Below are 17,311 nucleotides of genomic sequence, written 5' to 3'. Positions count from 1 at the left end.
GTGAATGGTATGTTAGCATTCATAGCAAAAGGATTTGAGTATAGGAGCAGGGAGGTTCTACTGCAGTTGTACAGGGTCTTGGTGAGACCACACCTGGAGTATTGCGTACAGTTTTGGTCTCCTAATCTGAGGAAAGACATTCTTGCCATAGAGGGTGTACAGAGAAGGTTCACCAGACTGATTCCTGGGATGTCAGGACTTTCATATGAAGAAAGACTGGATAGACTCGGCTTGTACTCGCTAGAATTTAGAAGATTGAGGGGGGATCTTATAGAAACTTACAAAATTCTTAAGGGGTTGGACAGACTAGATGCAGGAAGATTGTTCCCGATGTTGGGGAAGTCCAGAACAAGGGGTCACAGTTTAAGGATAAGGGGGAAATCTTTTAGGACTGAGATGAGAACATTTTTCACACAGAGAGTGGTGAATCTGTGGAATTCTCTGCCACAGAAGGTAGTTGAGGCCAGTTCATTGGCTATATTTAAGAGGGAGTTAGAGTTGGTCCTTGTGGCTAAAGGGATCAGGGGGTATGGAGAGAAGGCAGGTACAGGATACTGAGTTGGATGATCAGCCATGATCATATTGAATGTCGGTGCAGGCTCGAAGGGCCGAATGGCCTACTCCTGCACCTATTTTCTATGTTTCTATGCTGGGTCGCATCTGTGGGAAGAGGAAGTCTCTGATGCTCTGTTTCTCTTCCCGCAGATGCTGCCTGACCTCCTGGGTATCGCCAGCATTTCCTGCCTTTGTTTTTACAAAACTCAGAATCACATGCCAGGCAATGCTGAGGGTTGGCAGCGTTGGTGCCCAGAGACCTGAGGGGGACAGCTGCTCGTGTGTGCGAAACACCAGTGGGGTTAAGATTTACTCATGAGAGACTGAATGTAGGGCGGTCACGATGGCGCAGCGGTAGAGTTGCTGCCTTACAGCGAATGCAGCACCGGAGACCCGGGTTCGATCCCGACTACGGGTGCTTTCTGTACGGAGTTTGTACGTTCTCCCCGTGATCTGCGTGGGTTTTCTCCGAAATCTTCGGTTTCCTCCCACACCCCAAAGACGTGCAGGTTTGTAGATTAATCGGCTTGGTGAATGTAAAAATTGTCCCGAGTGGGTGTAGGATCGTGTTAATGTGCGGGGATCGCTGGTCGGCGTGGACCTGGTGGGGCCGAAGGGCCTGTTTCCGCACTGTATGTCTAAATTAAACTGAAGGGAGAGTTTGGACAGCGCAGTGGTGTAGCTGGAGCTGCTAACTCACACTCCTTCGACACAAGTTCAATCCTGACCTCTGGTTTAGTTTATAGATATAGCATGTAAACAGGTCCTTCGGCCCACCACGCTGACCGTAAATCACCCATTCACACTAGGTGATGTTATTCCATTCCCTACACACGACTAGGGGACAATTTACTGAGGTCAATTAACCTACGAACCTGCACATCTTTGGGATGTGGGAGGAAACCGGAGCACCTGCAGGAAACACACACAGTCACACACGGAGAACGTGCAAACTCCACCCAGAGAGCATCCGAGGTCAGGGTCGAACCAGGGTCACTGGCGCTGTGAGGCAGCAACCCTACAATTGTGAGCCATCGTGCCGCCTCTGGTGCTGTCTGTGTGGAGTTTGCAAGTTCTCCCTCTGAGGGTGCTGTTTTCCTCTGGTGGCACTGGTTTCCTCCCACATCCCCAGGGCCTGGGCACGGGTCACTGTAAACGTGTAGCTGAGTGGTGGACTCTGGGCAGGAGTTGGTTGGAAAGTCCAGACAATAAAATGGGATTAGTGCAAGTGGGTGCTTTACGCTCAGTGTAGACTCAATGGACCGAAGGACTTATTTCTACGCTGTGTGTCTTTCTGCTCTTTCAAGAGCATTGTCTGATTAGAAATGCAGCATACAAAATGTGTAGGAAAGAAATGCAGATGGACACAAAATGCTGGAGTAAAGGACCTGTCCCACGAGCATGCGACTGCATGCAGCAAGCCCGACCTAACCTGATCGCTTGAGCCGTACGGCCTCGCAGGGCCGGTCCCATTTCGATCACCGGAGCCGTATGGAGTTGTGCGGAGCTGGTCCCGACATCGCGCTGGATCCGAAAAACTGACAGTGTTCAAATATTCCGCGCGGCAACGGCCTGCCGGCCCGCAGCCGCATTGAGGCCGTACGCACCGTCTTGACAGGCGTGCGCAGTGTCTCGACTCCGTACGCAGCGTCTTGACGGCGTACGTCACGCGCGAACTTCCCGCGGACTTCGCTCGAACTTCACGTCAACTCGTACGGGATCACTCGACCTCCGCGCGCTCATCGCATGCAGCCACATGCTGGTGGGACAGGCCCTGTACGGGGATCACTCAACCTCCGCCCAGCCCCCGCCTCCGGTTTGGTCGCGCTTGCCGCACGCAGTCGCATGCTCGCGGGACAGGCCCTTAACTTACGGGCCGCACGGTGGCGTAGCAGTAGAGTTGCTGCCTTGCAGCGCCGGAGACCCGGAGTCGACCCCGACTACGGGTGCTGTTTGCACGGAATTTGTACGTTCTCCCCGTGACCCGCTGGGTTTTCTCCGAGATCTTCAGCTTCCTCCCGCACTCCACTGATGTATAAATGTAAATTGTCCCCAGTGTGTGTAGGATAGTGCAAGCGTGCAGGGATCGCTATCGGTGATGGGGACTCGGTGGGCCGAAGAGCCTGTGGCCGCGCTGTATCTAAAAACTAAACTCAGCGGGTCAAGCAGCATTTCTGGAGAAAAGGAATAGGATTCAGGTCGGAAGTTTGAGGAGAGGTTCTTCTGGAGAAGGGCAGATTGAATCCGGTCTAGTAGATTTATTTTATATTTATTTATTTTTAAAATATTTTTATTAGAAGCAATGTACAGTCGTATAAACCGTGGCATATAACATAATACATTTCGTGTACAACTTCTTGCTTTAAATTTAACAATAGAGAAATAACAGAAGCAAGAAAAAGAGAGAAAAGAAAGTAAGGAAAGTAGTGATGTGTTAACAGTTGATAGTTTGTGGAAGGATAGAGAGAAAGAACCCATAAAGATGTAAAAAAGAAAATAGAAAAAAAAATAAAAAAACAGAAAATAAAAAAACAGAAGAGAAAAAAAAAAGGAATATACCTACGTCATATCTTTCCACACCCCTCACCCAGTTCTGAACTGAGGTAGTAGATGGACCAGCTGCGCCACTGTTTCGCCAGTGGGAGCTTCAGTATCATGTTCCTATTAGGCGGGGAACAATGGTCTCACTTACTTATGGAAGGTAGTTATTCTCTTCAGCGTGGACCACATTTGGTAAGATTCATCCTCGTCAAACCGGTCACCCTACGGCACAACAAAATCCACGAATAATGAGTCACAGGAGAGTTTGATTGTCATAATCACTGGGAACAGAACAGTGAAACTCCTACTTGCTGCAGATTTACAGGCACATTAACACAATAACACCTCAAATACATGTACAATGAACAATAAAGGAATCAAGAGATATGGGGAGAAGGCAGGAACGGGCTACTGATTATAGATGATCAGCCGTGATCATATTGAATGGCGGTGCTGGCTCGAAGGGCCGAATGGCCTCCTCCTGCACTTATTTTTCTATTCATTTCTTATTTTTCTTATTCTTATTTTTCAAATTCATTTCACTTGCACTTCATGTGCAATGTGACGAATAAAACCATATTGTATTGTATTGTATGTTTCTCTACGTTCTATGTCTAATAATGTAAATAATTTCTCAGTTATGCAAGAGCTAGAGAATATAAAATTATACCTTCAGTTGTGCACTCCAGATTTTCAGTAGGCATGACCAATCATTCATGAACCGTTGACTAATATTCCACTTTGGTAGATTGCTTCCAAACCCATTGGTAGGAACACCCAATTCTCCATATTTTAGGTAACATCCACCTTCCCAGCCGCTCTCTTTACATATTACTCCTCTCTTTACCCTTTTGTCTTCTTTTTATCTCTAGCGTTTGTTCACCCATTTGCCAATCGCCCCCCCCCCCCCTCACCACCAACCCCTCACCTGTATCCACCTATCGCTTGCCAGGTGTTGTTCCACCTCCCCCACCCCCCCCCCCCAATGTTTTTCCAGCTTTCTTTCCCCCTTAATAATAATAATAATGGATGGGATTTATATAGCGCCTTTCTAATACTCAAGCCGCTTTACATCGCATTATTCATTCACTCCTCAGTCACACTCGGTGGTGGTAAGCTACTTCTGTAGCCACAGCTGCCCTGGGGCAGACTGACGGAAGCGTGGCTGCCAATCTGCGCCTACGGCCCCTCCGACCACCACCAATCACTCACACACATTCACACACATTCACACACAGGCAAAGGTGGGTGAAGTGTCTTGCCCAAGGACACAACGACAGTATGCACTCCAAGCGGGATTCGAACCGGCTACCTTACGGTTGCCAGCCGAACACTTAGCCCATTGTGCCATCTGTCGTCCCTTACTCCAATCAGTCAGAAGAAAGGTTCCAACCCAAAATGTCCACTATCCATGTCCCCCACAGATGCTGCCTGACCTGCTGCGTTAATCCAGCATTTGTGTTTGATTTCAGTTTATTGTCACGTGTACCGAGGTACAGTGAAAAGCTTTTATTGTGTGCTAGCCGGTCAGCGGAAAGACAATACATATTTACAATCGAGCCATTCACGGTGTACAGATTAAGAAAAGGTGCTGTAGGAGTAGAGATTTAAAAGTGTGGGGCGATTGTAATATGAGATTGCAGATCAGCTTCTGTGGTCAGCACCCTAATGTCACAACAATAAAGTTGAAACATCCCAATACCTAGTTTTTGTTCGGGCCGGTATAGTGGCATAGCGGTCGAGTCGCTGCCTTACAGCACCTGACCAGGTTCAATCCTGACTACAGGGGCTGTGTATACAGAGTTTATATGTTCTCCCCATAACTGGTGACTGGTGACTAAAATTAGAGCACATGGTATTGGAGGTAGGGTGTTGACATGGATAGAAAATTGGTTGGCAGACAGGAAGCAAAGAGTAGGAGTGAACGGGTCCTTTTCAGAATGGCAGGCAGTGGCGAGTGGAGTGCCGCAAGGCTCGGTGTTGGGGCCGCAACTGTTTACCATATATATGAATGATTTGGAAGAGGGAATTAGTAGCAACACTAGCAAGTTTGCGGATGACACAAAGCTGGGTGGCAGTGTGAACTGTGAAGAGGATGTTAGGAGGTTGCAGGGTGACCTGGACAGGTTGAGTGAGTGGGCAGATGCGTGGCAGATGCAGTATAATATAGATAAATGTGAGGTTATCCACTTTGGCGGCAAAAACAAGGGGGCAGATTATTATCTCAATGGGGTTAGGTTAGGTAAGGGGGAGTTACAGCGAGACCTGGGCGTCCTTGTCTTCTATGTTTCTATGTAACCTGCGTGGGTTTTCTCCATTTTCCTCTCACACTCCAAAGCCACACAGGTTAATGGGCTTGGTATAATTGTAAATTATCCCTTGTGTGTGTGTAGGATAGTGTTACCGTCCGGGGTTCACAGACTCGATGGGCCGAAGGGCCTGTTTCCACGCTGTATCTCAAAACTAAAGGGCCTGTCCCACTTTCACGACCTAATTCGTGACCTCTGCCGAGTTTGCCTTTGACTCATACTCGCAGCATGGTCGTCATGAGGTCGTAGGAAGTCGTAGGAGGTCATAGGTAGGGTGTGAGCTAGTCGTAGGTACTCGTGGCATCAAGTAGGTCGGGGCGTTTTTCTAGCATGATGAAAAATGTCCACGAGTAAAAAAGGTCGTGAATTAGGTCATAAAAGAGAGACAGGCCCTTAAAGCTCTCGACCAGTAGGCAACCCTCAACCATGTTTCCCAAATCAGTCTCCATTGAAATAACTGTTTCATTAGATGATAAATAAATGCATATCGCTATTTAGTAAAAAAGAGAGAAAATATAAAGGCCATACCTTGTGAAGAAAGTCTTTCAGCAGCAGGTTGAACTTTCCCACGAGCTGGTCGAACAGTTGGCTTTTTGCAAGTTCTACTTGTTCATGAGCAGCCAGCTCTTCCTTACTGAGGAACAGATATGCCTTCGAACAGAACTCCAAAACCTCAGAGCCCACCTCCTGCTCCACTATCTCCTTTATCTGCTTCAGTAGGGTGTCCAAATGCTGCCGTTTCCCAAAGGACAAAGGTTCAGTGAAATACCAACAACCCACATGCACTAAAGGACACAAAGTGCTGGAGTAACGCAGCAGGTCAGGCTACATCCCTGGAGAACATGGATAGATGATGTTTCAGTCTTCAGTCTGACACGAAACGTCACCTATCCATGAATGAATGAATAAGTTTATTGGCCAAGTATTCACATACAAGGAATTTGCCTTGGTGCTCCGCCCATAATGTTCTCTAGGGATCTCTATGGGATGTTCTCTAGGGATGCTGCCTGCTGAGCTCATAAGATCATAAGAGATAAGAGCAGAATTAAGCCATTCAGCCCATCGTCTACTCCGCCATTCATTCAAGGCTGTTCTATCTCTCCCTCCTAACCCCATTCTCCTGCCTTCTCCCTATAACCCCTGACATAGAAACATAGAAAATAGGTGCAGGAGGCCGCCATTCGGCCCTTCGAGCCAGCACCGCCACTCATTGTGATCATGGCTGATCATCCCCTATCAATAACCCTTGACTCCACTAGCCCCCTAGAGCTCTATCTAACTCTCTCTTAAATCCATCCATTGGCCTCCACTGCCCTCTGTGGCAGGGAATTCCACAAATTCACAACTCTCTGGGTGAAAAAGGTTTTTTCTCACCTCAGTCTTAAATTGACCTCCCCTTTATTCTAAGATTGACATTCATACTAATCAAGAATCTATCTATCCAAGCCTTAAAATATATCCAATGACTTCTGTGGCAAAAAAACCCACAGGTTCACCACCCTCTGACTAAAGAAATTCCTCCTCATCTCCTTCCTAATTCTGAGGCTATGACCTCTAGTCCTGGACTATCCCACTAGTGGAAAAATCCTCTCCACATCCACTCTATCAAAGCCTGGAGTTACTCTAGCACTTTGTGTCCTTTTGTGTTAACCAACATCTCAGTTCTTTGTTTCCACAACCAATTACACATGTTCCCTTGGCCCAAATGAACTTCCCACACTGACAGTAAGTTAAATAGTACTTGCCATTATGAATGTATAAATGATCCCGCAAGGTGACAAGGATTGCTATGAATTGTGAATCGCTGTAAGATTTTAGCCATCCAAACCCAAGTTTTCCTACACCTGCAAATGGCCAGTGGACACTAGGGGATAGGCACAGTGGCACAGTGGTGGAGCTGCTGCCTGACAGCACCAGAGACCCGGATGCGGTTCTGACCTCGGCTGCTGTCTGTGCAATGTTTGCACGCTCTCCCCGTGACCGCGTGGAATTTCTCCGGGTGCTCCGGTTTCCTCCCACATTCCAAAGTAGGTTCATTAGTTTCTTTAAAATGTCCCCAGTGTGTAGGATAGAACTGGTGTATGGGCCGTTGGTGGTCGGCATGGACTCGGTGGGCCGAAGGGCCTATTTCAACACTGTATCTCTAAACGAAACTAAACGCCAATGCAGTAGTAAGCTGGTAGAGCTGCTGCCTCACAGCTCTGGCAACCTGGATTCAACCCAAACTGCCGGTGCTGTCTGTGTGGAGTCTGCATGTACTGCCTATGGCCGTGTGGTTTTCTGTCAGTAGGTGGTATAGTTTCCTCCCGCATCCGTTAGATATGCAGATAGGTTGGGCTAATTAGCCACGGTATAAATCGGCCCGAGTATGTAGGTGAATGGTATCATTTAAGGGCCTGTCCCACCAGCATGCGATTGCATGCGTCTAGCGCGACCAAACGTGGTGGCTTGAGGCGTACGGCCTCGCAGGGCCGGTCCCACTTCCAACCGCGGAGCCGTCTGGAGTTGTGCGGGGCTGGTCCTGACATCATACTCACCAATCAGCTGGGCAGGAGGCGGGCCGACTGAATTTGGACATCGCACGGTGGTTACGTCATCACGCAACGGCACGTCGGGCGGTGACGTCATCGCGCAACGCCACACGCTAGGCGTACGCCGTCAAGACGCTGCGTACGCCGTCAGTATGCTGCGTACGCCCGTCGAGGTGCTGCGTACGGCCTCAATGCGGCTGCGGGCCGACAGGCCGTTGCCGCGGGGGATTTTTGGACAGTGTCAGTTTTTCGGAGCCCTGCGCGATGTCGGGACCAGCCCCGCACAACTCTGGCGATCAAAGTGGGACCGGCCCTGCGAGGTGGTACGGCTCAAGCGACCACGTTAGGTCGCGCTCGCCGCCTGCAGTCGCATGCTCGTGGGACAGGCCCTTTAGGGTAAATTGATGGGAATGCAGAGAATAAAATGGAAGTAGTGTAGGATTGACAAGAATGATAGTTTGATGGCCAGTGTGGATTCAGTGGGCCCAAGAGCCTATTTTCATGCTGAATGACTCTATGAGTTTATAATGAAATGGATTAGTGTGGGATTGGTGTAAATGGTTGCATTCAGGTCGATGGGGACTCAATGGGACCAAAGGAACTATTTCTGTGCAGTCTGGCTTTGGCTCACCTTTTCCAGTTGCAAAGTGCTGTAAACCTCCAGATCAAAATACTGTGGTATTTGTAGAAGGTTTAATTTAATTACTTTCTCCCCATGGGTGGAAAACTGCAAAATTAAGATACACATAATCAGGTTCGAGTTGGCAACGAGCTGACTGAAACAACTCCGCGTATCTGAAGACGGGTCTTGACCCAAAATGTCATTCCATTTCCCTCCACAGATACTGCCTGACTGGGTAAATGCACAGTGTCTCTTGCCCAGAGTAGGGAATCAAGAACCTCATTGAGGTTCAAATGACAACAAATAAATTGTATCAATATCAATTGTATCAATTAAATGTATCCCCCCCTCACCTTAAACGTATGTCCTCTGGTTCTCGATTCCCCTACTCTGGGCAAGAGACACTGTGCATTTGAACCTGATTGAGGTTCAAACGAAATTTGGTTTCTGCAGTCATCCAAACACGAATTGGAACCTGAAGTGTAACTTTTTTTTTTACACACCAAGGGTGGACTCTATTCTACCAACATTTGGAAGACACTTGGACAGGAGAGGAGAGGGACGTCGGTTCGCAGAAACTGCTTCAGAACGTCAAGGGAGTGGCCCGACCAGATTTTGGACTTTGAATCTCACCGTGCAGCTGCACATGTGACAAATAAAGGGCCATTGAACCATTGGTGGGTGTGTGGAACGAGCTGCCGGAGGAGGTCGCTGAGGCAGGTCATATCGTTTAAGAGACACTTAGGCAGGTACATGGATAGGATAGATTTTGAGGGTTATGGGCCAAGCACGGGCAGGTGGGACTGACTAGTGCAGATGGAGCATGTTGGTCTGGGCAAATTAGGCCGAAGGGCCTGTTTCCATGCAGATAGACTCTATGCCCCGCTGTGACCCTCCTTCCTCTAGCACTTTGTGTGTTGCTCAAGATTCCAGCACCCGCAGCCTCTGGTTTCTCCATAGGTCTGAGGTTGCATTCTTCTTTCATTCTTTCCGGATAATTTGTTTCCACTTCTGCAATCCCCACTTCCCCACTTCCTGAACACGCAGAGCTCAAAGATCGATTCTCCTCTCTGGACCTACAAGGAAGTAGCGGATGCCTGCAGGCTACAAGCTTGACCTCCCCAAGCCAGCATGGGGCCGCAACAGGAATGGAATAACCATATACAATTACAGCACAGAAACAGGCCATCTCGGCCCTTCTAGTCCATGCCGAACACTTACTCTCACCTAGTCCCATCTACCTGTACTCAGACCATAACCCTCCATTCCTTTCCCGTCCATATACTTATCCAATTTATTTTTAAATGATAAAATCGAACCTGCCTCCACCACTTCCACTGGAAGCTCATTCCACACAGCTACCACTCTCTGAGTAAAGAAGTTCCCCCTCATGTTGCCCGTAAATTTTTGTCCCTTAATTCTCAAATCATGTCCTCTTGTTTGAATCTTCCCTACTAATAAGACATTACGAGGTCTGCGTTTTGACTCACGATCTGCTTCGGGGATCTCTGCAGATCGTCTTAAGAAAATGCCCCCATACAAAAACATCATTCAGATGTTTAATGGGTGAATGGATGATGGCTGGTCGGCATGGACTCGGTGGAAGGGCCTGTTTCCATGCTGAATCTCTAAACTAAACTAAACTGCTGTCGGCATTTTTTGACGGCAGTTGACTAATACCTCTGTCCCACTTAGGAAACCTGAACGGAAACCTCTGGAGACTTTGCGCCCCACCCAAGGTTTCCGTGCGGTTCCCGGAGGTTGCAGGTGGTTGCCGGAGGTTGCAGGTAGTGGAAGCAGGTAGGGAGACTGACAAAAACCTCCGGGCACCGCACGGAAACCTTGGGTGGGGCGCAAAGTCTCCAGAGGTTTCCGTTCAGGATTCCTAAGTGGGACAGGGGCATTATTCGTCATGATCATTCTCCCCTACTATGACACAACCTGGGGTGGCACGGTGGTGCAGTGGTCACGTTGCAGCTTACCAGGGCCAGAGACCCGTGTTTAATCCTGACTACGGCTGCTTGTCTGTACGGAGTTTGTACATTCTCCCCGTGACGTGCGTGCATTTTCTCTGGGAGCTCTGGTTCCCTCCCACATTACAAAGATGTGCAGGCTTGTAAATTAATTGGCTTCAGTAAATTGTCCCTAATGTGTAGGGTAGAAGTAGCGTAGGGGTGATTGCTGCTCAGCCTGGACTAGGTGGGCCGAAAGGCCTGTTTCCATGTTGTCTCTCTAAAGTAAACCAAACCAAACTAAACCAAACCAAACCATGAGCATCCCCCCCCCCCAATAATTCTTATCTATACCTCGACACACAAACTAAGGTTCAGAGTCCCACAACAAACCTTGGCCAGCAGCTGTGGAAGTGCCACGATGAAATGTTCAGTCAGCTTCGCCCGATCGTCGAGATGTGACTTTCTCTCCTTTCCCATCTGAACCTAAAATACAGGTCAGAAGACAACACAGATCCACATTAAGCATGGTCACCAGCAGAATGGAGAAAGACTGCAGATGAGTGGAGATCTAGTGCGTACAAAGGAACTGCAGATGCTGGTTTACATTGGAAATAGACGATGGAGTAACTCAGTGGGTCAGGCAGCATCACTGGAGAAAAGGAATAGGTGACGTTTCGGGTCAAGACCCTTCTTCAGAGATCACGTGTTCTTCCGAATGAGACACCAGGAAAAAAGTTAGCATATAAGTGCAGCAAATAATTAAAAAGCATAAGGCACATTGTGTAGAGATAGGGAGGTACACACAGGGTGCTGGAGTAACCCAGCGGGTCAGGCAGCATCTTTGGAGAACATGGATAAGTGACGTTTCGGGGTCAGGACCGTTCTTCAGACTGATTATACGAGGGGAGAGAAAGCTGGAAAAGTGGTGGGGTGGAATAACGCCCGGCAAGTGATAGGTGGATATAGATGAGAGGGATTTCGATTGGCAGATGGGTGGACAAAGGCTGTAAATAAAAATGAGACAAAATGCTGTAATAGAAGGAGAAAAGTGAGACATGAGGGCAGAGGAATGGACTTCAGGGATACAGTGTGGAAACAGGCCCTTTGGCCCACCGACCAGCGATCACCCAGTAGAATAACACTACACTAGGGACAATTCCCAATTTATGGAAGCCCATTAACCGACAAACCTGAAAGTCGTTTGAAAGAGTGTTGGAGGAAACCGGAGCACCCGGAGAAAACCCACGCAGTCACAGGGACAGCGTGCAAACTCCATACCGACAGCACCCGTGGTCAGGATCGAACCCAGGTCACTGGCGCTGCAAGGCAGCAACTCTACCTCTAGGCCACTGTGCCGCCCCTATATGAGAATAGATACATGCGGAAGGGGACGGGGGGGAAGGACAAAGTGGCGACGGGCGGGTGGTGTACAGGGAAGCGAAGGGGGGGGGGGGGGGGGAAAGTGGGCGGTTTGATGCCTAAAACTAGAGAACTCAATGTTGATACCATTGGGTTGGAAGCTATCCGAGTGGAATATGAGGTGCGGTCCTTCCAGTCTGCGTGTGGCTTCACTTATATATTAATTGACACTAACCTTCTTTCCTAAGCACCTGCCTCCAGGCGGGAGACCCTCAGCTGCCTGGCGTATTGAGCTCAGCATGACTTCAACCAATGCTGCCTTCTGCAAATCAGTGAAAGCTGGAAAATAATAATCATTGTATATAAATCCGTGAGAAACACAGACAGTCGCGCAGTGGTGCAGCGGTAGAATTGCCGCCTCACAGAGCCAGAACCCCGGGTTGGATCCTGCGTACGGATATTGTCTGTACGGATATTGTTTTTACGTTCTACCCGTGACCGCGGGGGTTTCCTCCGGGTGCTCCGGTTTCCTCCCACATTCCAAAGACCCACAGGTTTGTAGGTTAATTGGCTTCTTGTCCAATGTGTGCAAGATAGAGCTAGTGTACGGGATGATCGCTGATTGGCGTGGACTCGATGGGCCGAAGGGCCTGATTGGGCTCCGTATCTCTAAAAAACAGTCAGAACCTATTTTCCCCAGGATGAAAAAATTAAAGACTAGAAGGTATTGCTTTCAGGTGAGAGGTGCAAGGTTTAACAAAGATTTTACTTTACACAGAGGGCGGCGAGTGTCTGGAACTCACTGCCGTGTGGGTGGTGGTTGAGGCAGTTACGATGGTGACGCCTAAGAGGCTTTTGGATAGGCACTTGGATGTGGAGGGGAATGGAGGGATATGGATTTGGCGCGGACAGATAAGAGAAGTTCTTGACATCAAGTTTGGCACAGACATTATGGGCTAAAGGGCCTGTTTTTGTCCTGGTCTGTTCTATGTTTTTAGTTTTAGTCTTTGAGTTACAGCATGGAAACAGGCCCTTTGGCCCACCGAGTCCGTGCCGAACATTGATTCACCCGCACATTAGTTCCATGTTATCCCACTTTTGCACCCTACTCGCCAATTTACAGCAGCTGGGAGGTGGAAGATTGCAACCTTCACGTGGTCCGCCCTGTTTCGACTACTAATGCAATCAACTCGATGTGCACAAACGGAAGATCAAATAGAACAAGTTGTCCAACAACTTTAGGCTGTGCACGCCACATGGAAGAAGATTTACAGCAGCTAATTACCTACAAACCTGTACGTCTTTGAAATGTGGGGAGAAATGGAACACCCGGAGAAACCCAATGTGGTCACAGGGAGAACATACAAAGTGGCGCACAGACAGCGCCCGTAGTCAGGATCACCGGCACTGTGAGGCAGCACTCTACCGCCTGCGCCACTGTTTTACGTTCTATAATCGGACCTCACGAATGCAAAGCTTTCGAAGCAACTGCAGGAACTCCAGACCTGTGCACTCGAACAACTTCCTTACCTTCCTCCTCTGGGCCGCCATCTTGCAGCAGTAGAGCCGTCATGGACTCCCAATCCTTCAGTAGAACTGCCGAAGAGTCCCAGAGGCTGTCAACGAGGTAGGCTGAATGTGTACATCCCTGAAGAGTACAAGTGGCAAGAAATAATATGTGGGTCTGATATTCACATGGGAAACACCACCTTAAAGTGGCTGGGTTGTTGTAGGGGTGAGGAGAGGTGACGGATGGTGGTCAGACCCCCATCTACGGACAACACATCTCATTCCATCACTCGGTGGCCATTGCCCACACTCTCCCACCCCTTTCTCAGTGACGTCCCTCTTCTAACTCCCTTTGTTTATGTGACACAGTCCCTAAACCTATCTCCTTCTGTAGGTTGCTCAGTATCTATTGTGATTAATTTCCACATTCCGTGGTCATCCTCTGTTCCTGATGCACCCTGCTATGTGTCTCAAGGGCCTGTCCCACCAGCATGCGACTGCATGCGTCCTAGCACGACCAAACGTGGTGGCTTGAGGTGTACGGCCTCGTGGGGCCGGTCCCACTTCCAACCGCGGAGGCGTATGGCGTTGTGCGGGGCTGGTCCCGACATCATACTCACCAATCAGCTGGGCAGGAGGCGGGCCGACTGAATTTGGACGTCGAACGGCGTCCGGTGGTTACGTCATCGTGCAACTGTACGCCGGGCGGTGACGTCATCGCGCTAGGCGTACGCCTTCAAGAAGCTGCGTACGGCGTCGAGCCTCAATGCGGCTGCGGGCCGATAGGCCGTTGTCGTGCGGGATTTTTGAACAGCGCAAGATTTTTGGAGCCACGCGTGATGTCGGGACCAGCCCCGCACAACTTCATACGCCTCCGCCGATCGAAGTGGGACCGGCCCCGCGAGGCCATATACGCCTCAAGCGACCACGTTTGGTCGCGCTAGACGCATGCTATCGCATGCTGGTGGGACAGGCCCTTCACTCAGCACAGAAACAGGTTCTTTGGCCCAACTTGCCCTTGCCGACCAAGATGTCCCATCTACTCTAGTCCCACTTGCCTGTGCTTCGCCAGTATGAACAGTAAGGTCAATCTGATATTTAATACCATAATATATCCAGACTGTAAATCCCACCTCGCTCTTCAGATAGAAGTTCACCAGAGTCTTCAAGTGGCTGATGTGGTGCGTATCCTTTCTCTCTTGCACTTCATCTGGCACTTCAGAGTCCTGACTGCAAAACAACCTAAAGGACAAAGGTTTTGCAATGATTAGATGGTCTTGTATTACTTTGTCAAATAAGCCAGTGTTTATGGTCATGGATTCTTGGAATCGAGGGGAAGGGGATGAGAAGTGCGATGGGAGAGATACAAGGTCTTGGTCTTACTGAAAGATGGAGCAGGCTTGGGAGTACACGGGCTGGTCTGGTTCCTGACATTTTTGGTTATTGAATTAATGGTTTATCTTCCCTCTCGGGTATATACAACACGATACGATACGAGAGAACTTTACATTTCCCAGGAGGGAAATTGATCTGCCAACAAGTCATAAAACACAAAATACATGAAACATGAAATTAAAGTGAGGAGTTGAAACTTCAGGATTGGGGGTGTCCAAAGGGGGGGGGGGGGGGGGTTGGGGAGTCAGTGTACCCCACAACAGAAGGGGGAGGAGTTATACAGTTTGATAGCCACAGGGAAGAAGGATCTCCTGTGGCATTCTGTGCTGCATCTTGGTGGATCCAGTCTGATGTTGAAGGTGCTCAGCTTGACCAGTGTGTCATGGATGGTATATGTAAAAGATCTGAGATCGAACATTCTGAAAAATAGCATTCATGTAGTTTTGGCCAATAATTACTCTTTGGTCTTTAGACTTTAGGGATTCAGTGTAAAAACAGGCCCTTCGGCCCACCGAGCCCACGCAGCCCAGTGATCACACTGTACACTAGCACTATCCCACAATCCAGGGACAATTTACAATTTACAGAAGCCAATTCACCTACAAGCCTGTATGTCTTTGGTGTGTGGGAGGAAACCGGAGCACCCGGTGAAAGCCCACAAGGTTACAGGTAGAACGTAGTCAGGATCAAACTTGGGTCTCGGGCGCTGTAAGGTAGCAACTCTACCGCTACGCCACTGTTCCACCCCACCTCAAACCAAATTTCAGAAAGAGGATGAACATGGTCCTGACCCAAAACGTCACCTGGCATCCCTCCACAGATGCTGCCTGACTCACAGAGTTCCTCCAGCAATAGACAATAGGTGCAGGAGTAGGCCATTCGGCCCTTCGAGCCAGCACTGCCATTCAATGTGATCCCAATCAGTACCCATTCCTGCCTTCTCCCCATATCCCCTGCCTCCGCTATCTTTAAGAGCCCTATCTAGCTCTAAAGAGCCCTATTCAGCACTTTGTGTTTTAGTCAAGGTTCCAACAGCTGCAGTTCCTTGTGTCTTCAGAAGGAACTAATCTGGTCCTTCTTGCATTACTGTTCCTGTAGCTACATGTGTGGGAATTGGCTGCCTTGTAGCCTACATTGTAACGTTGACCCAAACTATCTCACTGGCTGTCAACCACCTTCTCATGCAATGAGAAAGGGATTGAAAAGTCACACCTCTTCTTTTCTATCTCATGCTCATTCACTTGCTAATACTAGCATTGTCCCAGTGATTCCCACAAACTTTCATACCCCTGCAGGGACCATCACAAATACTGATATGTTCCCAAGGATTCATGTTGCAGGAGTAGAATTAGGCCATTCGGCCCATCAAGTCTACTCCGCCATTCAATCATGGCTGATCGATCTCTCCCTCCGAACCCCATTCTCATGCCTTCTCCCCATGACCCTTGACCCCCGTACTAATCAAGAACACATCAATCTCCACCTTAAAAATATCAATTGACTTGGCCACAGCCTTCTGTGGCATTGAATTCCACAGATTCACCACCCTCCGAGTAAACTGTGCTGGAAGTCATAAAGTAGCTGAAAAGCATTGCTTGCATCCATCAGACACCTTCAGGTGAAAATTGCTCAGGACAATTCCTATTCATTTCCTATTTTACAAATGAACTATTACAAACAGGAAACATGTTGCCGATGTTGGGGGAGTCCAGAACCAGGGGTCACAGTTTAAGAATAAGGGGTAGGCCATTTAGGACTGAGATGCGGAAAAACTTTTTCACGCAGACAGTTGTGAATCTGTGGAATTCTCTGCCACAGAAGGCAGTGGAGGCCAATTCATCGGATGTTTTCAAGAGAGAGTTAGATTTAGCTCTTAGGGCTAACGGAATCAAGAGATATGGGAAGAAAGCAGGAACGGGGTACTGATTTTGGATGATCAGCCGTGATCATATTGAATGGCGGTGCTGGCTGGAAGGGCAGAATGGCCTACTCCTGCACCTATTTTCTATCTTTCTATGTTTAATCATAATAAATAACTCAGTCCCCTTTTTGGGAGGATATGGAACACCACTATCCCTCTTTAAAGAAATAGTTCACAACAGCCACCTTAATGGATTAGTTTTCATTGTTCCACAAACATAAAAATTACTGCTGTTATCAGGCAACTGAACTATCCTCCCATCAACTAAAGAGATGTCCTGATCAACTACAGTTTACAGTTTAGTTTATTGTCAAATGTACCGAGGTACAGTGAAAAGCTTTTGTTGCGTGCAAAGCAGTCAGCAGAAAGACAATACATGATTACAATCGAGCCATTTACAGTCTATAGATAAATTATAAGGGAATAACATTTAGTGCAAGGTAAAGCCAGCAAAGTCTGATCAAAGATAGTCGGAGGGTCGCCAAAGAGGTAGATAATAGTTCAGGACTGCTCTCTGGTTGTGGTAGGATGATTCAGTTGCCTGACCTACCTCATTAGAGGTCATGAGGTACTATCTACCTCATTCGAGACCCTCGGACTATATTTGATCTAAC

The 17,311-nt window shown here is 48.5% G+C and overlaps 1 protein-coding gene across 1 annotated transcript in view; it reads right to left on the bottom strand.

Annotated features, from left to right (window-relative positions):
- LOC116974627 (cohesin subunit SA-2-like) overlaps positions 1-17,311 on the bottom strand; it is a 117,280-nt gene that overhangs the window by 42,704 nt on the left and 57,265 nt on the right. Inside the window, exons 15-21 of the mRNA XM_033023305.1 lie at positions 14,515-14,623; positions 13,403-13,520; positions 12,108-12,211; positions 10,904-10,996; positions 8,568-8,663; positions 5,934-6,137; positions 3,248-3,318 (exon numbers count right to left, since the gene is read on the bottom strand). Coding sequence (XP_032879196.1) covers positions 3,248-3,318; positions 5,934-6,137; positions 8,568-8,663; positions 10,904-10,996; positions 12,108-12,211; positions 13,403-13,520; positions 14,515-14,623 — 795 coding nt within the window. The remainder of the gene's footprint in view (positions 1-3,247; positions 3,319-5,933; positions 6,138-8,567; positions 8,664-10,903; positions 10,997-12,107; positions 12,212-13,402; positions 13,521-14,514; positions 14,624-17,311) is intronic.

This window comes from Amblyraja radiata, chromosome 6, assembly GCF_010909765.2.
Source record: "Amblyraja radiata isolate CabotCenter1 chromosome 6, sAmbRad1.1.pri, whole genome shotgun sequence".
In the NCBI taxonomy this organism is placed as follows: Eukaryota; Metazoa; Chordata; class Chondrichthyes; order Rajiformes; family Rajidae; genus Amblyraja; species Amblyraja radiata.
The sequence above is the reverse complement of the archived record's forward strand: the minus strand, read 5'-3'. Positions and strand labels throughout refer to the sequence as shown.